This window comes from Euphorbia lathyris, chromosome 6 (assembly GCF_963576675.1).
Source record: "Euphorbia lathyris chromosome 6, ddEupLath1.1, whole genome shotgun sequence".
In the NCBI taxonomy this organism is placed as follows: domain Eukaryota; kingdom Viridiplantae; phylum Streptophyta; class Magnoliopsida; order Malpighiales; family Euphorbiaceae; genus Euphorbia; species Euphorbia lathyris.
This window is the reverse complement of record NC_088915.1, coordinates 50,422,808-50,448,957: the sequence shown is the minus strand read 5'-3', so window position 1 is coordinate 50,448,957 and position 26,150 is coordinate 50,422,808. Positions and strand designations below refer to the sequence as shown.

Sequence of the window (26,150 nt, the reverse complement as noted above, 5' to 3'; positions counted from 1 at the left end):
CATTGTTAACCAACCCACGGTGGATAAAAATGTAAGAAAAAATTGTTATGGTAAGAGTATCTATTTGCAAATTAAGGCACCATGCAAATAATTCAATTAAGGTCGAGTCTCTTTCTAGTTATTCTTTGATCTATCTAATTTCGACGTCGGAGTATTCCTAAAGACTGATCTTAATATAAGAAGTGTCCGCAAGTGAAAGGCAACACTGAAAGTCTGACATCTCTATTATTTGGTGCACTGACCGTGAAGACCAAGCGAATTTCAGTCCCTTTCTATTCAAATATGATTGGCAACCGGTCTACCTCCACTCTTGTTAGGGAGATGCTTGTTGTAGCCATCGGAGCATCTGACTCTAGGCGTGAAGAGTCCTTATTGAGCCTCATTGGGATGCCACTAAACTTTCCTCCATCTTACGGAGGTCGAACCCGAAGAAGAAGAAGCGGGAACCTCCACATAGCTAATCAGCATCATCAGAAGCTTCCAAACGAATCAAGCAGTGCAGACCACCGCACAAATGAAGATCATCAAGCAACAACATGCTCTACAAGAGAAAACGCCAAAATATGGGAGTTCCTCAAGACTAAAAGGGCTTCACAGAGGCATACCTCAACCTCGGCCACACCATCACAGCTGTGAGCACGGATTTTCATATGATTTCCATGATGAGAATAATTATGCCTTTGTGTTCGATTAAACGAACTAAGATCTAAGTTCCTCAATAAATTTCGAGCTTTCAAATCCCCCAAGATATCATATTAGTACTTTACGTATTTTATTTTGGAAAAGTATCATGACGTACGTTCGCGTCATATTTTTATAGATTTTTCATAATTTTTCTGATTTTTTCCGAAAAACACTGAAATAATATATTTCTCTTCGCAGACCGGAACTAGGATGAGCTCAGAAATTTATAATTTAATTTTTGAAAATAAAAAATAATATTCCACTTGGAAAAATCTAACTAAACATTTTCAATTTATTTCATATTTTTCTGACTTTTTTTGGTCTCCTCGGCTCTATTCCGTGCCTCTAGCTCTAATTAGACTATAATTAGAGTCGAACAGTACGGAATTTTATCAGTTAGAGGCACATCCTGATACGAAGGGATTTGCCATAAAAATTCAGAAAATGTCAAAAATATTTTCGTACGAATTAGAGCCACTCGACATGAATAAGGTCGGGCCGGGTCGGCTCTAATTAGAGCCGAGCCGGTCCTATTCCGACTGCTCTAATTCATGATTTTGGTACAATTTTAGATTTTATGGGTCTTTTTTTTCTATAAATACAAGTCCAAATTCACTGATTTTGATACCAAAAATTAGAGAAAAATAACTCTACTTGATAGAAAGATTCTTATGATTTTTTTGAGGAACTTTTCTAAAGAGTGAAAGAAGCTTTATTTCAATTTGTCTCTTTTATTAAAGTTTTGGGTTTTGATCTTCTTCTATATTAACTTATCTTAATATACTTCTGAATTTTTCATACTTACTCTTATGCTTAAATTGTATATTCATCTTTTGAAGTGTTCTACCTTATGTCATGCTACCATGCTCTGATGTGTTTAAGAACCTTTCAAAAAGAATCGTGTAACTCTAATCTATATCAAGCTCTAATATTATTCATTTCAGATACATTTAAAGCTTTGATATATGTTTCGCTCTGATACTATTTAAAATCTTAGCTCTGAACTATTTTTACTTTTAAACTATTTAATCCTCTAAGTGTTTTCATTCTTAGCAAAATTCGGTAGCTCAACCCTTTATGGGGAAGTATCCAAAACCTGAGAAAGTTCATCAATTCTAGGGGAGTAAGTAAAATCTATTCATTCCTCTGAATATTTTTATCATCATCAGAATGGAGAAGATTGTTGAAACCCAATGTTGATAAAGTTTTTTATTATGATAAAAATTACAATTAAGAAATTAGATCCCCAAGGAATTAAAAAAATCAGAATTAATTTTGTGTGTTTATTTGCTAACAATTGTATTCAAGTATTTTAATTGATTAGAAGCAATATACACAAATAAGCAAAAGGCCTTAAAGGAATAAAGGCCCAGCCGAAAAAGTCCATAACCTAGAAGCAGAAGTCTGTGCGAAAGTTAAACAGAAGATTTTCCTATTCTGGAAAAATATTAGAAGACATAAGACTTTGTCAAAGAAACTCATCTATCTCTCTGTCATGATAAATAAAAAAAATGTGCATTTTGCAAATTCAGAATTCAGAAAAAGATCATTGGACACGCTTCTCAATGGTCAACAATCCTCTGAATTTAGAAACGGTTATTTCCTTAAATGGCAATATGGGTGCAACAGTCAGAAGCTCCGAAGAAGAACAAAAGTTGGTTCTTCATAATGGCTCTCTTCTGATTCAAACGACTAGTTTCAATGCTCCACTTATAAAAGCCAAGTCCAATCTCCATTTTCACAATTGATCATCAAGCTTAAAAGAGATACATTGCAAAAGTGAAAAACAAGAGCAAAGAGAAAATACACAAATCATTTTCATATTCGTGTAAACTTCTAGAGAGAGATTAGTTCATATTAATTTCATATCATAACTTTTATGTTGTAAAATCAGAAGCTCTATTGTTGCTTCGGTTATAGGTGTTGGTCCTTTAATATTGTGAGAATTAGTTCTAGAGGGGGGGGGGGGGGGGGGGTTAATGGAACTATTAAGATTTTAAAGCTTTTGTGCGTTCTTAAACATTTCTCACAGCACACAAGACAGATTAGAGTGCAAATGTCGGGGTTTATAGTCAATTTTAGTTAACTCATAACTAAGATTGTTTTTGTCCTTGATTCGGAGAGCAACACTTAGAGGGATTCTGAACCTTGCACGTTGGAGATAACACTCTGATTGCTTTAGCTATTTCAAAGTAGATTTATCCTAATTCGGCTTCCTGCCTACATCCAGTCCCCAGAATTCGTCTTCCAAGCTTTAATCCACTACTGAGCTCTTTGTGGTAGAGCACAAACCCTTACAATAGTTGTTGAGCCAATTACATAGTACCTTCCTCTATAATTCTATACTCCGACTAACTATCTACCTCTGTTTGCTAAATACCGAACAAACAGAGCTTTTGAACTATTCTAGAGAATTGATGATTTTTGTTCTAATCTAAGAACACATTGAATGATCTGAAAGAAAAGATTACACAAGAAATATGAAGGTGTTTGTGTAAAGCAGTTCTTGCGTTTTCTTTTGCTCTTTGAAATTTTAAGAGATAATCACTTAGAGCTTTTTGCTTGAAGATCCTTGTTTCTCTTGCATGTCTGTGTGTCTTCAAGGTTACAAATGAAAGGTTATTTATAGTTGACATTTAAGGAAGACGTTATTTCGAATTTCAAAATAATCGTTGAGAGGGAAATTGTGCAGCTGTCTTTTTCACTTTCCAGAGGCCAGAGCCTACAACCAATCATCTTCTATCTTGTGTCTGTTGGTTTGTCTGTTGCACTGTCGCTCAGAGTTGGTTGGAGTATGTCTTCTTGGTCTAACAAAATCAGGCAAAGTTCTCAGGTTGACCAGGGGACAGGCCGTCTGTGGTTCTGAAACTTTCCTTATTAGGTATGGGCAATTGATAATTATGTGCAGGTCAACTATGTCTCTGTTGATCGTTTGTTGATCTTGTCAAGCGTGGCTTGATGCTTCTCTTTCGGAACTCTCTTGATTTAGAGCTGGTAAGAGAATTTCTAGATCCTTTTATGATCAGGGCTTAAGCTTTTGATTTGCAAGCCTTCTTGATGATGGGATTTGTTTAAGCCTTAAGGCCCAAATTAACATCTTTGAACGTTTGCTTATAATTAACCAAACACTTCAACAAACACATTACTATAAATAAATCATTTTTATATTTTAATGTGTTATTGATTATGGAGATATAATTTTAATTTAATATTTTTGTCATAATCAAAATCTATGTGGAAATTGTGTTTCAACAATAGGCATCAACGAGTGTGATAGTTGAGCATTGTAGTAAAGGACGGTACTTTACTTAAGCTTAGTCTATTGTGTAAAAGGTTTGTGCTCTACCTTCAAAAGAGTTTTATAGTGGATTAAAACTCAGAAGAAGGTATTCTGAGGACTGGACGTAGGCGAAGACTAAACCAGTATAAATTTGCCGAGTAACTTCTTTCTCTTATATTGCCTTTTACTACTTCTGAATATTGCATGCCCTAAGTATTTATCTCACATTCATTACTCTGAATATTTTGTGCATATCATATATCATCCATATCTAAAAGATCTTCAGAGCCTCTATTAAAAGAGTTGTCCTCTTAGTGGAATTATCAGAAGCAAAATCAATCTCAGTAGACTAAAGCTGCCTCTGATTTCGAGAATTGCTTCTATGTTGCAATTAACTTAAAATAGAAAAGTTTCTAAAGGTTTGTAATTAATCATTAGTTCTATACACCCCCCCCCCCCCTCCCCTTTTAGAACTAATATGTCGTATTAGGGACCAACAAGTGGTATTAGAGCAAGTTCTCAATCTAAAGATATAACTAACTTTAGTAAAAGATCCACCCTAATGGCTGGAAATAGCACATGTAACCTTTTTGGTAATGAGACAACACAAATCCTTCCAAAAGGTTTGTCTATTACCAGACTCATATGTTCTTCGGATCAAACTACACGTTTTGGAAAAACAGAATGAATAACTTTATCTAAGCTCAAAGCATGAGTGACTTGTTAGCAATAATCAAAGGCCCATATGTACTTACTGAAATAGTAGCAGGGGCAAAGGTTGTAAAGTTGGAAGACAAATGGACAGAAGAATATTTGAAAAGGCTTCAAATAATGCTTTGGCTATTAATATGCTTCATTGTGCTTTAGATGCTCTAGAGTACAATAAAATCTCAGGTTGTGAATCTGCCCAAGAGATCTTGAACAAGCTAGAAGTTACATATGAAGGTACCAGCAAGGTGAATGAGTCCAAGATCAACCAAAATATGAGATTATATGAGCTTTTTGAGATGCAGGAAAGTGAAGGCATTTCTGATATGAATGTTAGGTTCACTAAGATTATCAACGAGCTGAAAAGACTCGGAAAGATTTTCTCAAAATAAGAACAAGTGAAAAAGATCCTTATAAGCCTTCCAAAAAGTTGGCAAGCCAAGAAAATGGCTATTGAGGAAGCTCAGAGCTTGACCACCTATAAATATGACGAACTCATAGGATCTCTCCTCACCTATGAGATCTCTATCAAGAACTTCGAGGTGAAAGAAAAGTCAGAAGAAAATAAGCAAAAGTCAATAGTGCTGAAAGCTGACTCTACTTATGAGAGATCTATTGATGATGAAGAAATGGCGATGCTCACTCGCAAGATGAAGCGAATGTTCAAAAAGAGTGACATGTACAACAAAAAGACATTCAAAAGGTCCGACAGACCTAAAAGGAAGTACAATGATAACAAGTTCAAGAAAGAACCCCCCAAATCTATCACATGTTTTGAATGTCATCAACCAGCACACTGCCTTTTGCGCAGCCGTCTATATGAATTCAATGATTGCTTTCTCCTAACCGTACGGTTGCTGGGATGGATGGTGGGGGTTCTTCCACGTGCCGAAGGGTGTCATTCGCGTCTTCAAGGAATATTCGCTTTTCCAGATTTGGGGCTCTTATGAATCATTCAGATCTGAAGGGTGCCACTGATTCACATGTCAAGGATGTTTTCATGAAATATTTCTTAAGGTATCAACTATTATATGTTTGATACTAAAATAAGTAGTTAAAAATATCTCTTTCTCTTTGTCTCTTTAATAGGTCCAAATTGAACAAGAGACCGTATGATCATGTTGATTATGAGTCAGTTGACAAGACCGAGTTTTGGATAGTGGAAGGAGAACTTGACATTGATGAATTAGAAAATATGATCGAGGAATATCCAAGTATTGGTGAAGAATCGTCCTCTATTCATGTTGAATGGTTGTTTTAAATAACGTATTTTAAATTTTCTATTTAATACACGTTATTATTTATTAGCAAATTTTATCTTAATTTTATTTATTTAGTGAAGGAAGAGGACGAGTTGATGATACCGAATGAAGATAATAAAATTAATATTTATTGAATTATTGCAATGTTGATTTGTGTTTTATATTAATTTCAGTCGTGATTATATAAAATAATTTCTTATTTTACTTGTGGATTTTTATGTATTTTTTTAATGACGTTATTTGATTCAATCAATTTGAATCAATCTATTGAACTCATAGACTCCCGACTCAGCTATCAATCTGGTTGTATGTCCAGTACAATTCTTTAAACATTGCCTTTTAGGTTTAGTGCCCGTTTGTTTTACCTATTGTTTGCTGTTTGCTGTTACGGTTTGTTGTTTGCTGTTGGAAAAAACTGCTTTTCCAAAAAGCAGAGATTCTCTGCTTTTGTAAAATGCTGCTTTTCAGGTGTAAAAGGCAACCAAGAGATCACTAATCAAACACTTAATGCTGCTTTTCAACTGTAAAAGACAAACAGTGGAGTCTAACCAAACACCTAAAACTCTGCCTCTTGAAATGAAAAGGCAAACAGGTGATGAAAAGTAGGTAAACAAACACCCCTAGTATCAGTAAGAATTATTATCTTGTTTGGTAAATGGAGGTAAGAAGTTAATGTCCATGTTTGGACGAATCCCCTCAATCCATGGTGTCTATTTTATATATGCCCTCCCTCCATCCCTCCTTACACGACACTGCACCCGTTTGGACAACATCCTTTCTTACCTAATTAAGCTGCAAGGTTAACATTACAAAGTTATTTATATTAGTTTTAAAAAATTGCATCTTGAAAGTTAATTTCAAAGTATTACTATATTATAGGGGAAAAAACAAACAAGCTTCTTTTGCTTGCTTAATTTATAAATTGAGGTTTATGGTTTTTAAAAATTTATAAATAAAAGTATATGGTATATTTTATTAATTAAATATAATATTTTAAATTACATTATTAAATTCTGATGTTGTGAACAACCGACAACTATATGTGTAGTTTTCTTTAAAAAAATTATAGTGATATATCGATAAAATATAAGTCCTCAAATAATCATCGTAAATCATATGATGAACATTTCACATTTTTTACTAATTTGACTGTTTATGAAATTAAAGTGATATTTACATTTATTTTACACGACTGCAATTTGATTTGAGAGCTATATTTCGTCAATATATAACTGTAATTTTTTTTAAAATAAAAATCAATTTATTTACCAACAAAATATATCCAAACTCTTAAACCATGGGATAGATATACATTATTCTTGATAAAAAAAATTCTTTCTTCTTTTTGTTACAATTGTTGATTAACCTAATGATTCAGAAATGTGATATATAGTCAGACTCAATATACTAACAATCGATATATAACTTGCATCACCCTTTGTTTTTGCTTGCTTCTTTTTTTTTTGGTTGTTTCTTTATTTTATTTTCTCATATTGAACTAACAAATGAAGAAAGAAGTAAAAACTCATCCAGTGAGGAAGAATTACCGCCAATTCATGCCAGAAAAACCATATAGGGTCCTTGCTATTCTCATCGGTGCTTTATTAGCTGCCACCGTCACAATATCCTCGTCCTACTCTTTCTTCACCACCAACTTCACCACAACCACCGCACGCTCAACTGGCTACGTGGCCACCCCCACGCAGCTCGAAGCCATTCTCCATTATGCCACCACTCGCGTCGTCCCACAACAATCACGTGCCGAAATCAAGCTTTCCTTCGACGTTCTAAATTCCATAGCACCTTGCAATTTTCTCGTCTTCGGCTTGGGTCACGATTCCTTAATGTGGACCTCACTAAACCCACGTGGCAACACCATATTCCTCGAAGAAGATCCCCAGTGGGTCCATATAATTCTCCAACGCATCCCTGCTTTACGCGCCTATGTTGTTAAATACAGGACGCACCTCCGTGATGCCGACGAGCTTTTATCATCTTACAAGGAAGAAAAATATTGTAAACTGCCTGACATTCGTCTGAAAGGTAACCTATTGTGCAAGTTAGCATTAAGCATGCTACCGGATGAAGTGTATGATAATGAATGGGATGTGATAATGATAGATGCGCCACGAGGATATTACGGGGAGGCACCAGGGAGGATGGGAGCTATTTTCTCAGCTGCTGTGATGGCGCGTGGTAGGACACGCACAGGTCCGACTCATGTTTTTTTGCATGATGTGAATAGAAAGGTAGAGAGGATTTATGCAAAAGAGTTCTTGTGTATGAAGTATATGGTGAAGAGTGAGAGAAGACTTTGGCATTTTGAGATACCATCCTTGCCGGATAGGAATCTCACCCATCTTAATTCTAATTTTTGTTAAAAGTGATTTTTATATGCACTTTTAAATTAACTTTATACATGATATCAATTAATTATTGTCATTTATATACATATATTTTTTAACACTAATTAATTTTTATGAATTGGTATAGATCCTTCTTTTAATTGATCAGATCTAAAACTCTAAGAATATCGTAAAAAAAATTCAAAATCCAAAATGATGTAATTTTAATCTTAACGTTGATAAATTTGACGAATTCAGATATCATTAAAAAAACTGACATTTTGTTCATATGTTTTGCCTGAGTTGCATATGTGTTGGTTACCAATAGTGATAACATGATGCAAATGTGTAGTGATGACATGGTAGGCTCTAGATCTAGAGAGAACAAAAGCAAATTATTTGTTTGGACCTTTTGAAAATTATATACGTTAAAAAAAGTTTTTAAGTTTTTTTATGTGAGTCTTGTCCTCTGACAAGTTTGGTTTGTCTTGTCCTTTGACAAATTTATTTTTTTCTTTTCAATTCTTGCGTCAAAAGTTCGTTCTCTATCTATGACATCATCAAGTAATTAGTTTGTCTTGTCCTTTGACAAGTTTCTTCTTTTCTTTTCAATTTTTACGTCAAAAAATCTTTTTCCATCTATGGCATCATCAAGTAATCTTTAATCGATATATGTTAATCTCTCATTGGAAGATGCAGAGAATGGTGGGGTTACTATACCCGATGAAGATCTCAATATTAATCATCTTGATCTCCGTTGGTCCTTTATTGGAATGATTTCCCAAACTGGATGGAAACCTCGGAATAGGGGTGCTCGTTGGCATGTCAATGATGCAGGTGTTAGAGATTGTGGCGGTAGTTCTCCAATGGTGGTGGACGGTTCGGGTCGGGCCAAGGTAGTCCGTGTAATTGATAATTATGATGTGTAACTGCTCAATTAAAAGAGTAATTGATATTCATGATGGTAGTAACTACTCAATTAAAAGCGTAACTCGTAATTATCGAAACATACGCACAAATCCTAATAAATGATTAACATTGTCAAGATGTGTCTGCTTATAGTTTTGGTGTGATTGTAAATCTATATTATTGGATCTTGAGAATAGTAATGTATCTTTTATTAAACGGTCTGCAATCATTGTTGCCGATGTGTTAGCCAAAGCGACTTGTTCTATGTTAGATTGGTTTGCGAACAAGTGAAGGTCAACTCTGTGGTGAGTTTTCTAAACTTCTCCAGAGCAACTATCAAGTCAGAGATGGAGAAGCAGTGGGTATAAAAGAAGCGCTGAGTTGGTTAAAAATAAAGGTTTGGAAAGATGTGAGATTGATCGGATGCTGCTATGATAATTAATCTTACGTAATGACCTTTTAGGTCTACTTATGGTTTTATATTAGAAGAGTGCAAATCTCTGTTAAATTCTTTAAATGACGTTAGTGTCAATTTCGTTAGCCATTTTGCGAATAGTTAAGCTTGCTCGGACTGTCTACACTATATCAGGACTAATGGAATGGTACTTAAAACTTTCTGATTTTATTTGTTATATATTGTATTATAAGTTTCAGTCATGAATTTTTTTTTGTTTAAAAAACGTTTTTTATATGAAACTTATTAATTGTTGTGTGCGCAAATTCCTTAATTAAATTTTCATATTTAATTTCTTTTACTAAGATATTTTCTCTTATGGATATTGTATTGTAAGTTATAATGGTTAGAAGAAGAAAAAAAGTAATTAATTTATTAGTCCCTATATTTTGACAAAACACATTGTTTAGTCCCTGTATTTTTAAAAACGCATAGTAAGGTCTCTAACCTTTTTCTCAGTGTTTAGCCCTTCCGTCAGTTTGTTAGATTTTTACCGTTTATGACTTCAGAAATGACTAAATTATCATTTACTATTTACCTTCGAACTTCAGAAGAGGAAATCCAATTTAGAAGAAGAAATTATTTGTATGGAGAATAAGAAAAAGAATAGACCCAATGCTTACGAATTTGAACGACTAAGAAGAAAATCATAAGAACACTCAAAGTTGATTTCAGATGCATTAGAGTTTAAAGGAAAGGAAAATAAAGGAAAAGAAGAATGCAAATCCAAATTAACTAACAGAATTTTCATGAGAGTCTAACGGCAGAGACTAAACAGTTCACCGAGAAAAACGTTAGGGACTAAACAGTTTATTGAGAAAAACATTAGGGACTTCACCGTGTGTTTTTGAAAATACAAAGACTAAACAGTGTGTTTTATCAAAATATAAGGACTAATAAATTAATTATCCAAAAAAATAAAGATGCTAATGTTATTGTAACGAATTAAAAAATGGAAGTGAAGAATTGCTTGTAACTTTCAATAATGTTAATACTTATTATAATAAGTTACTATTTTGAGTTAGGTCCTTCTATGATTATTTTGTTTTTGACAAATTAAACCTTACTTGGTTATTTTCACCATTGGATGATGGAGTATAAAATTCATACAATGGTAAAAACACACAAAGTAAGGCTTACTTTGTCAAAAACAAAGTAAGACTTACTTTGTCAAAAACAAACTAAGCATAGCCTTTACTTTTGAGTTATATATGTTTATTTTATTATTGATTAAAAACCTATTCATTAAAAAAAATTGGGATCACATTATTGGTGATTTACACGATTATTCTCATAAATATTTGATATTTCCTAGATTTTTCATATATGTTCTTCCATGTGATCAATTTTTTTTTAATCGAAAAATATTATTAATCAGCAAAGGTCTCATATCCTTACAAATTGAATCTGCTAACCAATTTGGCTGGCAGAAAGAAATAAACGAGCTAGCCTTGGAAAGGACTTGGCGTATCGCAACCACATTTGCTAATCTCGGAATAAAAGACACAAAGAAACCTGGTCTAACTAGTAACATAGAACGACAGTCATCAATAATTTGTCCATACTTAGAAATATCCAGAGCATTCAAATATAGGCTTCGTACCACGGCTTGAGCGTCAGATTCGAACACTACTTGCGTGTGACTCGTGGACATCAGCCACTTGATACAGTTCTTCAGTGCAATGGCTTCGGCTAGTCTGGCTTCCCCGGCTCCCTCATAGTGGCCGCAATGAAGCGCGATAAACGCCCCATAACTGTCACGCAGCACCCCGCCAAACCCATATTTATCTTCGCTGCTGAAGACCGAGGCATCCAAGTTGCATTTGAGCGATCCCGCCACAGGAGGACGCCATCGATCTCGTCCCTGGCCTCGACACACAGCAGCAGTATCAGCAGCCTGTTGATATACTGGTTTTTCTTACACTGCACACCAGTCCGCCAGCAAAGACATGGCCGAATCCATCGCGTTGGTCGGGCTTGCTCCTCTCCCTTTCCACAGCAGCTCGTTCTTTTGTTGCCATATTCCCCATAATACCATCGCCATTCTCCTTACCACCTCGTCCTCCTTCATGGCACACTAGTGTAGGTGCCGCGGCCACGCCCGAGCGGACCGGGGGGTGGACACCGTTGACGACAGATGCTGTGATTGGCGCCGAAAGCAACCAATCGCGGAATCAAGCTGCTCGGCAGGACCGGAGCCTGGAGTATGGAAGAGTCGCCACCCACGAATGGGAAAATGAACACCGATCCCTTGCGGGAGACCGGTGAGGGTTCGGGAAACTTAGGTACGAGCCGAGAAGGCTAGCTCCTTTCCAGAGAAAGGCTACTAGGCACCCCGACATCGCCCGGTTATGAACCACCGGCCTCCTACTTAGCGTGTTAGGCGATAACGGACTAATCGTATATTTTTTTAAGTTTAAAATTCATTTGAAACCTTTTCTTTCTCGCTTTGAAAACCGTTTTGAGCATGTTATTGAAAGCCATCTTATTAAAGAATCACCCATTTTGCATGAATTTAAAACGTATAGGAGAGAGGGGGGGATAGAAGAAAGAATTGATTTATTTACAGTGTGAGTTATGCTTTATATCATATATTACATCTACGCTAATCTCACTCCCAAAAACGAGTTTATTTACATGGTTCGTACCTTAATCGCCGTTGGAATGACTTAGGTACGTTTCAAAACCCCGTTAGTTTATATGATGTTCACTTGAATCGCCGTTGGAACGACTCGAGTGTTTGAAAACGTTGAAATGAGAAGTTTTAACAAGAAAACGTGATTAAGCATACAAGTCCATTAATTTTGTACAAAACTGTTTAGTTAGGAAAACGATTTAAAACTCTGTTATTTACAATGAAAACAGTTTTAATCACAAGGTTCGCTTAATCCGTCGTTGGAACGAATTAAGGTTTCGAAACGTGACATTCTAGAAAACCACTTGGAACCAAAAAGAAATCAAAAACTCTTATTTACATTTTGAAAGTCTCTAAATGCCTTTAATTTACACAATTGAATTGAAATCCTTTTGTGGCTTATTTTCCCCATTTTCACTCTCTTTAACCTTCATAATCACAACAATTAGCAAATCAAGACCAAATTCACCCAACCAAATACATTTGAAATATACACATATATACAAAAATAGAGTGAAAATACATATATATATATACATTTTTATCTAAAAATAAGGATATATCTATAGATAAAAACGAGTAAAAGATATTATATGGTATAATAAAGAAAATGAAAAATACTAAATATAATGCATTCTTATTCTAATTCAAAACACGTAAAACAATGAACAAAGTTCATAAATGTGAAGAATAACATTTGGTTCAAACTAGTTTTAAGTAATAAATATATAGAAAATAACTTCCATCCTAAATAATGACTAATATAACTTAAATGAGCCAAAAACTATATATATATATACAAATATAATACTTTACAAAACCAAATCAAAATGAATTAAGTTCCAAATATGAAATATATAGCTACATAATACGTAATTAATAGTTATAGGACTCAAAAATAATTTTTATAAATATATTACATAATTAAATACATATGTATACTAGTATAAATATCAAAGAGTTGAGAAAAGAGGGTTAAAAGAGGAATTTTCGGATTCCAGCAGATTACCGACGGAAAATCCGTCGCTAATCTCCTGTTAGTGACAGAAATGGCAGAATATCAACAGCAGTCCTTATACTTTCCAGATTCATTAGAAGGCTTTAAATCTACTCTATTCTATCATTTTGGGCCTCCGAACTACCCCAAATCGGGTCATAGTCTACAATGGAACCTCCCTAAACGATGTTTTATTTTAAAACGTTAATTAAAAAGGATTTTTCTAAAATTTATATATATACAACGTTTTAATCCCGAACTACCCTCAAACGGGATCACGGTTCGTATTGGGGACTTAAGACGAGGTTTTTTTATTTCAAAAAAAAACCAAACGTTTATTTAATGCATGACGGAATTTTAAATAAATACGGGAAAATAAATAACTAAATAAATAAATAACTAAATAAATAAATAAAACTACATCCTAAAAATAAATAAATGAAGAAAATAAATAAAATAAAACGAGTCTAGTCCTCGGATAATACCTCAAGATCGGTATTGACAGCTGAAGTCGGTTGATTCCACGAATTATGATTTTTCGGTGTTTTTGGTGTTTTGGTAAAATATTTAACTTTTAGGAAATTTGGATTTTTTAGGGAAAAAAATGTTTTCTCCCAAAAAATTAACTTTTTCTCTCTAAAAATGTCTAGAGTGAGAAGCTCCCAAAAATCCCCTCATCTTCAATGCATGGGGATCCGTGCCTTTTATAGGCACGGATTCCCAAAAGTTTTGGGCGTCGCCCGACGAGAGTTGGGCGGACGCCCAACCTTAGTTGGGCGAACGCCCAACATCAGTTGGGCGAACGCCCAACTTCTGTTGGGCGCGCGCGCCCAGCTGTCGCTGGGCGTGCGCCCTGCGCTGCTGGACGCAACGCTCGACTGCCGTCGGGCGCGCGCCGGCTGCCACTAGGCGCTCGCCCAACGCCGCTGAGCACTCGCGAGCCGTCCACTTGACGACACGCAACCCTTACAGACCCTTTCGTGATTCTTATTGTTTAAATTATCGGAATCAACCGTCTTGTTATGGGTTTTCGTCACAGGTCCTCCGACTCGGTGTCTACAGTTGCCCTACTTTTCTATTTTGACAGTGATGGGTGTGTTTTGAAAACGTTCTTCACGAACGCAACACATGCAATGGAAATATATTAAAGTAAAAGACACATATAGAGTGGGACGAGAAATACCTGATCTCCATGTCGCAAGTTCCTTCCTCGTCTTCAGTCTCTTCATCGACCGTCTTCCCGTAGCTTTTTCTAGCGACCCTAGTTTCTAAACCAACCGCAGGTATATAGCTCTTTCTAGCGACCCTAGTCTAAAAATCGACCGCATGTATGTAGCTCTTTCTAGCGACCCTAGTCTTGACGTCGACCGCAGGTATGTAGCTCTTTCTAGCGACCCTAGTCTTTACGTCGACCGCAGGTATGTAGCTCTTTCTAGTGACCCTAGTCTTTATCTCGACCGCAGGTATGTAGCTCTTTCTAGCGACCCTAGTCTTTACATCGACCGCAGGCGTTCTTTCATTTTGCATATCTCCAAATCAACCGTTCGACCCTAACCTCTACATCGATCGTAGGCGTTTTCTGGTATTGCAGATCTCCAAATCGAACATCCGACCCTAATCTATACATTGATCGCATGTGTTGTTTGTTGATGATAGTTGGGCTTCATCGCTCGTCCGAGAGTTTTTTACCGCAATCACTTTGATATTTGGGCTTTATCACTCGTCCGAGAGTTTTTGACCGCAGTCGCTTTGATATTTGGGCTTTATCACTCGTCCGAGAGTTTGGACTTGGGACTCGTCCTAGAGGTTTCGACCGCAATCGCTTCTTTTTACCAGGATCATTTGAGTTTGACCGGAGTTGATGATGCCGTAGACCGGAGTCCATAGCGGGGCATGTGCCCATTGATGATGCTGTAGACCGCAGTCCGTAGTGATATGTATGCATGTGATGCGCTTATGTATGTATAACTTCCGTTGTTATCTATTTTGGTGTTTTTTTTCTTTTCTTTTTTTTATTTGCAGAGCGATCTTCATGCTAATGATCAGCGGTTCAGCGAGTCGCAGCGGGATGCTGATGCTAGGGTCGGACGCGTCTACCGAGAGAGAGATGCTTATTGGGCAGAGATGATGCGAGTGGAGATCGAGGGGCGCCTTGCCGCGGAGGAGGGTCATCGGGTTGCCGAGGAGGCCTTAGCCGGGGAGCGGGCTTCACATTTAAGGGACTTCGAGGACTTCTGGGATTTTCCTCCTTGATAGGCCCATTATTTGTATTTTTCTCATTAGTATTACCCCGATGTATAGCTTGTATATAGGGAAAGGGGTGGATAGGTTGTAGGCTTTTTATGTGAAGGAGGTGGGAAATGTATAACTCATGATTCATAATACAATGCATTCAGTAGATTATAATGATTCCAATCATTCTCTTCAAATATATCCATGCCTTTATTTATTTACAAACAACAGAAATACTTAGCCGCTTATACATTATTTCGTAATTGCTCAAGATATAACTACTGTTATCAGGATCCGCCTTTTTTCGGTTTTCAGATCCCAGCGATTTTTCAACTCTCCTTTTATTATCCCGGAATTTTCAAATGAGTGCCCTTTCGGGTTTTCACCCATTGGGATGTCCCTTATTGTTGCATAGGTCTCCCTTTGCGGGTTTTTAACCTATCGGGAATTTTTATTTCTTTCTTTTTTTTTATTTACGAAAAGTATTTCTTAAGCCTATCCAGATTGGTAGGTTCGGAGAACTCCATGCCGTCCATAGTAGTTAGCTTCATCGCCCCTTTGCTTAGGATCTTCTTCACGAAGGACGGTCCTTCCCAGTTTGGCCTAAACTTGCCCCTAGGGTCGGTGTGCGTCATTCGGATCTGTTTCAGCACCATATCCCCTTCTTTGACGGGGCTGGCCTTGACCTTTTTGTTGAAGGCTCGGGCCATCCTTCTCTGATATAACTGCACATGGTAAAGAGCCCTACATCATTTTTTCGTCCACCAATGCCAACTGTTCATATCGCTTCTTCACCCATTCCGTCTCGGGAATCCCTACTTCTACTGCGATTCTCAACGATCGCTTTTCAATCTCAATTGGGAGAACGGCTTCTGCCCCATATACCAAGGAGAACGGTGTTGCCCCAGTTGATGTTCTAACCGTCGTGCGATAATCCCATAAAGCGAGCGGAAGCTGCTTGTGCCAATTCCGATGCGATTCCACCGTCTTTACGAGAATCCTCTTAAGGTTCTTATTTGCGGCCTCCACTGCACCGTTAACTTGCGGGCGATATGGAGAAGACCTATGATGCTTGATACCGTATTCCTGGAGGAGACTTCTCACTTCCCCCTGAAACTGGACCCTATTATCCGTGATCATGTGATGAGGCACTCTGAACCTGGTGATTAGGTGCTTTTCAATGAACTTCCTCATCTGCTTAGATCCCAACTTGCTAAACGATTCTGCCTCTACCCACTTGGTGAAGTAATCAATGGCAACGACAATTAATTTGTGCCCTTTTGATGCATTAGGTCTCACTTCTCCGATGATATCAATGCCCCAAGCTGCGAACAGCCAAACGGGTGCCAACACGTGCAGTTCCATAGCCGGCAAATGATTATAATCTCCGTGGATTTGACAATCATGGCATTTCTTCGCATATTCATTGCAATCTCTTTCCATGGTGAGCCAATAGAAGCCTTGCCTTATGATTTTCTTTGCCAACAATGTTCCTCCCATATGGGCTCCACAAATTCCCGAGTGCACTAACTCCATCGCCTCACGGGCTTTTCCCTCGTTTAAACATCTCAATTGTAACCCATCGGTGTGCCTTTTGTAAAGCAGATCGTTGTGGATGACAAATTACTGAGCTAACCTTCTGATCACAGCTTGATCCCTAAGTTCTGATTCTGCCGGGTACGTTCCACTTTTCATGAAGTTCACGATATCGAAATACCAAGGCTCTTCATCCGCTCCCAACAACATTACGTCTTCATAGCACGGTTTGTGGGACCTCCTCAACACCAAAGGCTTCGAGGCAAGGTTCCGAGGATTATCCCATACTGACACTAATATGGCCAAAGCATCCGCCGCTAGGTTCTGCGCTCGAGGAATATGATAAAAGCGACACTCACCGAACCTCTGTGCTAAGCCCCCTAACTGATCTAGGTACGGGCGCAATCTCTCTTCTCTTACTTCCCAGTTTCTCTGTGCCTGTTCGATAATCAGTTTTGAGTCGCCCGAGATTTCAACATATGATGCTTCCAGCGCTACTAACGACTCTAACCCGTAGATGCACGCTTCGTACTCGGCCATATTATTGGTGAGAGGGAAGGATAACTTCTTCGCCATAGGGATCCTTTCTCCTTCCGGTGAGATAAGTAGCACTCCTACCCCGGCTCCATTCGAGTTAACTGCTCCATCGAAGAACATTTTCCACGGTATAATTTCTATTGCGTTCAAGTGCTCATCTGGGAAATCATAGTTTATCACCTCCTCTTCCGCATTTAGAGGATGATTGGCCAGAAATTCCGCTACGGCTCTCCCCTTAATAACCTTTTTCGTTACATATTCGATGTCGAATTCGGACAAGAGCAACAACCATCGGGCTAGCTTCCCTGTTAGAGACGGAGTTTGGTACAGATACTTAACGAGATCCATCCGGGAAATAATGATTACTTTGTAAGATTGAAAATAGTGCCGCAGTTTCTTTGTTAGCCATACTACTGCCACGCACGTCTTTTCGATCATGTTATACTTAAGCTCATATTCCAGGAACTTCTTACTCAGATAATACACTGCATGCTCCACACATGTGTCCCCTTCCTGGGCCAGCATTGCCCCAATTGATCGCTCATTGATCGCTACATAGAGGAGAAGCGGTTTTCCGAGTTTAAGCGGTCTCAAAACCGGTGGATTAGACAAATAGTTCCGGACACTCTCTAATGCTTGCTGGCACTTATCATTCCAAACCGTGGGTTGATCTTTCCGTAGCAGCTTAAAGATCGGCTCGCAGATCGCAGTGAGTCGTGCTATGAACCGACTGATATACTGAACCTGCCCCAAAAATCCTCTTACTTCTTTCTCATTTTTTGGTGCCGGCATTTCCTGTATGGCCTTTACCTTGTCGGGATCCACCTCGATCCCCTTGTTACTGATCACGTAGCCTAAGATTTTCCCCGATGAAACACCAAAGAAGCACTTCTTTGGGTTCAACCTTAGCTTGAATTCTGCAATTCGGGCCAAAAACTTCTCAAGTGCAGCGAAATGCCCCTCTCTTGTCTCCGATTTGACCATCATGTCGTCCACATAGACTTCCACTTCCTTGTGTATCATATCGTGGAACAGTGCCGTAGCCATTCGTTGGTAAGTTGCCCCAGCGTTTTTCAAACCAAACGGCATTACTCTATAGCAGTACGTTCCCCACTCAGTTGTGAACGAGGTCTTTGCTTTGTGCTTCTCGGCCATCTGAACTTGCATGTAGCCCATGAAACCATCCATGTTCGTGTGTAAGACGCTTGATGCTGCACTAATTGATCGATTCCTGGCATATATTTGTACGTCCAAGCAAACGCTATTTCGTATTTTTTAATTATTCTCTCGAATTCTTTCCTCTCTTCAGTAGTTAATTCTTGAGCAATTTGTATAAGTTTAGGATTTTCATCCGTGCCAAGATTGAAAGTTGACATTTTTATTATATTGATTTCAAATGTAGGCATGTTATATGAATGAGAATGCATGGAATGATCAGAATCAACATCAAGCAAGTAAGCAAAATTAGAATTCATTTCATTGATAGCATTAGCGAGTACATCATCAGATTCAAATAAAGCAGTAATACAATTGTCCTCATCGGGGCTCTCGGGTTTATCATAAGACTTGGAGGTGCTGGGCTCATCCACCGCTCCCACAGTGGCTTCCATCGTGATGACCTGCTCCTCGACATTCAGATCTAACATCATGATCTCCTCGACGAAGCAGCTTGCTTTTCCTTTGCCCCAGCTGGTGACATCGTTGAAAATCTCAAAACCGGGCAGAATCTTTCCCTTAGTGCTAGTCCATGACTCGGAAGTTCCCGAATAAGGCTTCCCATGGCCCTCATTCACAAAATACTTCTTTAGGCCCACTTTTCCCTCACTGCCTGTGTTGGATGGACCTCCCAGCTCATATCCCAAACCCCTCCGGTTTTTCTGACTCTTGAAGTTCGGAGATTCTGGCAACCCTTGATGGTGTGCTCCCAAGCCCATACCGGGGATGAAACCCCCTTTCATCATCTTTATCACGTCGGTGGTCATGCTGGACTCGTAGATCCCGGAAACCTGGAATCCGGAGAAAAGCTGAGGCTCAATTCCCAATGCAGCCACCAAACTCAGTTTCTCGGCTCAGATCGTTACTATCTCCTCCCCGTAGGGGAACTTGATCATTTGATGGAGCGTGGAGGGTACACCCCCCAACTTGTGGAACCATGGACGTCCCAACAATACAGCAAAAGTTACCGGTATATCCAACACGGTGAATTCAGTTTCCTCCTCATGCAACCCCACTTTCAGCTTAGCCTTGAAAACTCCCTTGATGTGGCAGCGACTATCATCGTAAGCTCGAATTATAGTCTCCGAGGCCATCAAATCTCCCTTCTCTATCCCCAACTTGGATAGCAGCTTCAATGGACACACGTTAATGGCCGATCCATCATCAACCATCACACAGCTCGTCCTCTTCCCATTTATCTCAGCTCGGATGTACAAAGGCTTGTTGTGAGCCTTCCCTTCTTCCGAGAGATCTTCATCGGTGAAGGTGATTTCCGTTCTCTTCCGGGCCATGATTGCCCCTACTAATTCCGTGGGCTCAGTATCGGTAGAAATGACCAAATTCTGCAACTCTTTCATCAAATTCTCACGGTGGTACTTAGAATGGCACAAGACTTCCCACACTATAGACTTAGCTTGTGTTTTCTTCAACTGCTCAAGGACTTGATCATCCGGCTTGGGAGCCGATCCTTCTCCCACCTCAGTTTCCACCATCGGCGCCTTTCCCTCGGCCACTCGACCTGATCTTGTCATAACGGCAATCTCCGGCTCATCGTCAGATTCATCCCAAATATTGATAGGAATTCTCCGATCGGCATCCTCCTCCTCCGAAGAACTTCCCCAAATGTCCACGACCATCAGATCCATCACGTGAGGGACGTTCGAATTCAAATAGAAGGGATCCGCCAATCCATACACGGCCCAGCCTATCAACTCATCATAGTCCCTGAGGGACACTCTGTTCATCCTTCTTGCCGCCATCGGAACAGTGCCTCTCTGTATGCACATGAGCTGCACCTTATCACTCATCGTTTCTTGACATAGCCCGTAGTGGTACTTCCACCTTCTAGTGTAATCCACAAACGGTTCTTCGGGGAATTGCCTAATCCGGTCTAGATCTTCCAGGGATCCCATCCACGGAACATACATCTCATATCTTGATACAAACGCATCCCGAAGAGGTATCCAATGACCCATTTCTTCTTCTGATAGCCCTTGGTGCCACAACAAGGCTTCTCCCACGAGAGTTTCTGGGAAGTGCTCGTGTAACTCACTTTGAGGGAACCCAGCGTCATACATATGGTTGCGGAATAACTTTGCGTGTTCAGCGGGATTCGATATCCACCATACTTGGGCATTGCTAATACTGCTTCAGGTGTCTCGTAAGAAGGCGAGTCCGATGTTTGCTCCATAAGCATCCATACCGTATATTCCTTAATGAACCTCTTAGTCATCGCGGCCCAATCGCACTTGATACGCATCGGAAGAGACATATACCACATCAGCGGTTCCCCCATCAGTGAATTGCAAAACAGACTGGTGCTCTCTTCTTCGTTAAAACCCAAAGGCCCCATGGCCGATAAGTAGAAGTGAAGGTGTTCCATCGGATCCTTTTTGCCGTTATACTTACTGACAGCTGGCAATGGACGTTTAATAGGCCCAATTTGCAGCGCAAAATGCTCTGCGGTCCTATCCTTAGCTTTCTTGTACTTCTCTAGGAATAGATCGGACAACTGTTCCCAATCATGCTTGCAGGAGTCGGGCAATGAGTGGAACCACCTCAAAGGCTCGCCTATCAATGAATGGTGGAACCACTGAGCAACCTCGTCCACCCCAAAGGATTTAACAAACATATCACGCATATACTCGCGCAAGTGCACATCGGGATTCTCCACCCCACTGAATAAACTCAACTCTGGCACAATAGTTCGAGACGACCCTTCCCCGGTCTCTTCGGCACTATCTTCATCATATGATGCTCCGCCGTCTAGTCCTTCATCCATCGGTTCATCCTCCTACTCCTGGCCAAGAAAGGACACATATAAACCATTTCCGACATTACTCTGCTCATCAGAGTCCAACAACTCCTCTTCGTTTTCCCCGAAGGATTCCAAAACCAAACCCTCTTCGAGCCTAGGCCCGATCATGCTCACCCTATGGTTAGGCAATGGATTATGACTAGTGGAAGGGTTCACTGACGAAGGGTCAGCTATCTTCTTTTCCTCAATCAAATCTTGGATCTCATGCTTCAACCTCTCACAGTTCTCAATATTGTGCCCATAATTACTGTGGATCTCGCAGTACCCCCTAGCTTGTATCTGCGGAGTAGGCGGTGCTTTGTTATAAGGAGTGAGGGCTTTCAACAATCCCTTTTTCTGCAATCGTTCGAAAACTTTTGCGTAGGTTTGATCAAATTTGGCGAACTGCCTTTTCTCGATAGCGTTGAGTTCAAGCATTTTCACTGCGGCAGATTCTGTACTTGCGCTTGGCCCTCTGGCACTATATCCAGATTTCGTCCACTTGGTATAAGCTTTCTTTGGCTCACCATCCCCCTCAACTATCAAGGCGCAACTATACATCTGATTGAAATTGGTAAAAGGCATGTACCGCAGCTCATTCTTAATATACGGCAAAGTGTTGCCAATTACCATTCGGATCTGATCCTGCTCAAGCGGCTTCTGCTTCATAACTGCCGCCTTGGCTCTCCACCTCCTTACAAAATCGGACAAAGACTCCCCAGCTTGCTGCTTAGTGCTCTCTAGCTCTTTCAACGTAACCTCAAGCATAGTGTTGAAACTATATTGAGCGATGAATGACTTCGCCAACTCCTTCCAATCTCTCTTCGTCACCAGCGGCAACGCGTGAAACCACACGAGGGCAGCCCCCTCCAGGTAAGTATTGAACAGTCCAAGAACTTGTTCCTCAGTCAAGATCGTGTGCTTGATCATGGCAACATACTGATTCATGTGAGCGGTAGGATCCCCAGTTCCATCGAACTTCTTCATGTCAGGGAGCCGGAATTTCAAAGGCAAAGCAGTTGCCGATAAACAGTTCTTCAAGTTATAAAAGTCCTGACTCCCAGAGCTTCCCCCACACAGATCCTGTACCTCTTGAGTGATGTGCTGTTTCCACTCCTCTTCCTTAGCTTTCTCCTTCTCAAGCTGTTTCTGGATGTAATCCTGATAGTCATCCTCATTCTCGAAGTGGGGACCAGTGTTCACCTAATTCTCAGCGCGCTTACTACCACTCTTGTTATCCTTCAATGCCAGTTCAACTAGCTGGGCCAAAATCGCGGCTAACTGATCATTAATGTTGTTCACAGAATTTTCCAATTCGGCCACCTTTTCGTTGGTCGCAAACATACTAGCCGAAGACTGAGTATACTCAAACGAAGATGATTTGGAAGCCACAACTGCCGATTCAGAATTGTCAATCTGTAGCTGATCAAACTGCCTGACTAGCCGGTTACTCTCGCGAAACCACAACCGCTTAATGATGAAGTCTGCGCGAACGGTATCCATTAGTATGTATGCATGATTTTATATGCATGATTCGTGGTGTGTGCATTTATTTATTTACGGATATATAAGATAAGAAGAACAAACGTCAGTCTAATTACACGTATCACAACATCTCTCTTCCACCCTTATTCCTCCACACACTCGATGGTCCAAGTCTCATTCCTAGGATTTTGGTTTGGGGCTCACATTGCGGTCCAGGGGACGCGTGATGTCGTCGATTATTGCGGAAAAATAAATCATTCACCAGACAATACAGTTCGTTTTGACGTATCAACGTTCAGTGACTAAGATATCGACCAAATTGGATTGTCCTTTCGGAATAACTCGTCTTTTGTCATTTTGCGAGATACGTTAGTCCGGGTTTTAACTTCCTTCTGAGCGTATCTCGGATTTTAGACATGGCGTGAGTTACTCTTTTGGTTCAATCGTTCGTTATTGACAATGACTCGTTCCTCTTTATTCGCGTGGGTTCGTATCTCGGTTTTTGGATTACGATGGGATCTTTTGGATCTATCGAGAGACGCAACCACGTGTTTATTTAGTGATGAAATCACTTTTTGGATTTTATTTTAGGGAACGGACTCATCGCATAACGTGTTTGTTTTTAGCGTCAAGAATCCGCTTGCTCGTTTTGGCTACGTGAAAAGACGATGAGTCTTATTTGAGCGCGCAGTAATCTTTCGGCTAGCCACAAATTTTTATTTCTTCCAATTTACGGGATATACCATCCTAGCGTGGTTATAGAAAATCAACGTTTCGTTAAATCGCATGCTTATTCGAAGCAGTGATATTACCGTTCTTTTTCATTTAGGCACGAGTTAAGCAAACATGCGTGTCGGGCCATATTTCTTGTAGTTTGGTAACGGTCGAAATGATCGAGCCATTAGTCAAACCCATAGTCTCGTCCATATGGTGCAATCATGGGGTTTCTTAGCTTAATTCGGCTTCGTGATTTTAAACGGCGTATATACCAGTTTGAGGCATGTATTTAACGGTATTGGTTCATTTTCTTTAACTACTCTTGGGATTGACATATATCGTAGATACGGAATGATTTTGGTCATTTTTTTGCTTTTATTTTCTTAGTCACTTTCGCGGATACGTCCATTTCTCTTTAGAACAACGCAAGGTATAACGTAAGAGCTTGTCTTTTATTCGAAAGGGACGGGCCACGTTTGCAAAACTCTTTACGTTACAACGGGGTCGTTCAAAACAGAAATGTTCCTCGTTTTCGTTTCGTCATAATCTCGCTTTATCCCAACGTATTTAAAGAATGTGAATAACGGCTATTGTTAATATAGACTTTTGAATCGAGATATAACCATCCTTAATACCAAACTGATTTGTACTAATACGTGCTTACGTCATAACGCATTTCCTGAACATGTGCCTTCTTCGGGACACGGAAAGGGACCAAGCGGGTCGCACAAGTTCATTCATACGAGATGACTAAGTCGTCTTTAGTTCAAATCGTTTCGATGCTTTGGGGTAGTTTATATATCGGTTTAAGAGTATATATTAACGCATCGTTTCATTTCCTTTACATATTTTAGGATTAGACACGTATCATGGCACTTTGAAAACACGAATTGATTCATTCATCATGTCAAAAATAGTAACGGGTAATCCTATGGCAACTTCTAAGGCTACTATATGCTGACATGGCTGATCGCGGGACCTCACAGGACCGCACAAATTCGCCCCTAACGAATGGATGGAGACCCTTTGGTGCCTTACTGCAAGGGGGAACTTACACTAGCCTCTTTCGAGTGACGAATGGACTCTCGCTAGAGGTTTCGCGGAAATTACCCAAAAGGTTTGCAATAATGCTTATGAATGCATACGAAAAGAAATAATACGATCCGTCCCCGTTAAGGGTTTAATACACGCCTTCCGGAATCAAATTTCTCGCTTCCACAGCAGAGTCGCCACTTGTAGGTGTCGCGGCCTCGCCCGGGCGGACCGGGGGGTGGACACCGTTGACGACAGATGCTGTGATTGGCGCCGAAAGCAACCAATCGCAGAATCAAGCTGCTCGGCAGGACCGGAGCCTGGAGTATGGAAGAGTCGCCGCCCACGAATGGGAAAATGAACACTGATCCCTTGCGGGAGACCGGTGAGGGTTCGGAAAACTTAGGTACGAGCCGAGAAGGCTAGCTCCTTTCCGGAGAAAGGCTACTAGGCACCCCGACATCGCCCGGTTATGAACCACCGGCCTCCTACTTAGCGTGTTAGGCGATAACGGACTAATCGTATATTTCTTTAAGTTTAAAATTCATTTGAAACCTTTTCTTTCTCGCTTTGAAAACCGTTTTGAGCATGTTATTGAAAGCCATCTTATTAAAGAATCACCCATTTTGCATGAATTTAAAGCGTATAGGAGAGAGAGGGGGATAGAAGAAAGAATTGATTTATTTACAGTGTGAGTTATGCTTTATATCATATATTACATCTACGCTAATCTCACTCCCAAAAACGAGTTTATTTACATGGTTCGTAGCTTAATCGTCGTTGGAACGACTTAGGTACGTTTCAAAACCCCGTTAGTTTATATGATGTTCACTTGAATCGCCGTTGGAACGACTCGAGTGTTTGAAAACGTTGAAATGAGAAGTTTTAACAAGAAAACGTGATTAAGCATACAAGTCCATTAATTTTGTATAAAACTGTTTAGTTAGGAAAACGATTTAAAACTCTGTTATTTACAATGAAAACAGTTTTAATCACAAGGTTCGCTTAATCCGTCGTTGGAACGAATTAAGGTTTCGAAACGTGACATTCTAGAAAACCACTTGGAACCAAAAAGAAATCAAAAACTCTTATTTACATTTTGAAAGTCTCTAAATGCCTTTAATTTACACAATTGAATTGAAATCCTTTTGTGGCTTATTTTTCCCATTTTCACTCTCTTTAACCTTCATAATCACAACAATTAGCAAATCAAGACCAAATTCACCCAACCAAATACATTTGAAATATACACATATATACAAAAATAGAGTGAAAATACATATATATATATATACATTTTTATCTAAAAATAAGGATATATCTAT

At 39.4% G+C, this 26,150-nt stretch overlaps 1 protein-coding gene across 2 annotated transcripts; it reads left to right on the top strand.

Annotated features, from left to right (window-relative positions):
- The first annotated feature begins 7,269 nt into the window (after window positions 1–7,269).
- Window positions 7,270–9,340, top strand: LOC136233891 (arabinogalactan O-methyltransferase 1-like). Of its 2 annotated transcripts, XM_066023622.1 has the most exons (3): window positions 7,270–7,977; window positions 8,056–8,145; window positions 8,979–9,340. In XM_066023622.1, exons 1-3 carry the CDS (start codon window positions 7,440–7,442, stop codon window positions 9,206–9,208), a joined length of 858 nt encoding a protein of 285 aa, XP_065879694.1. In that variant the 5' UTR covers window positions 7,270–7,439; the 3' UTR covers window positions 9,209–9,340. The 2 variants fall into 2 exon arrangements, with proteins under 2 accessions (XP_065879694.1, XP_065879693.1); XM_066023621.1 differs by having other exon boundaries at window positions 7,270–8,145.
- Window positions 9,341–26,150: the final 16,810 nt, after the last annotated feature.

Coding starts and splice junctions, on each gene's coding strand:
- LOC136233891 (XM_066023621.1), top strand. CDS start 7,440: ATGAAGAAAGAAGTAAAAACTCATCCAGTGAGGAAGAATTACCGCCAA. Junction 8,146..8,978: donor GCGTGGTAGGACACGCACAG/GTCCGACTCATG, acceptor TGGAAGATGCAG/AGAATGGTGGGGTTACTATA.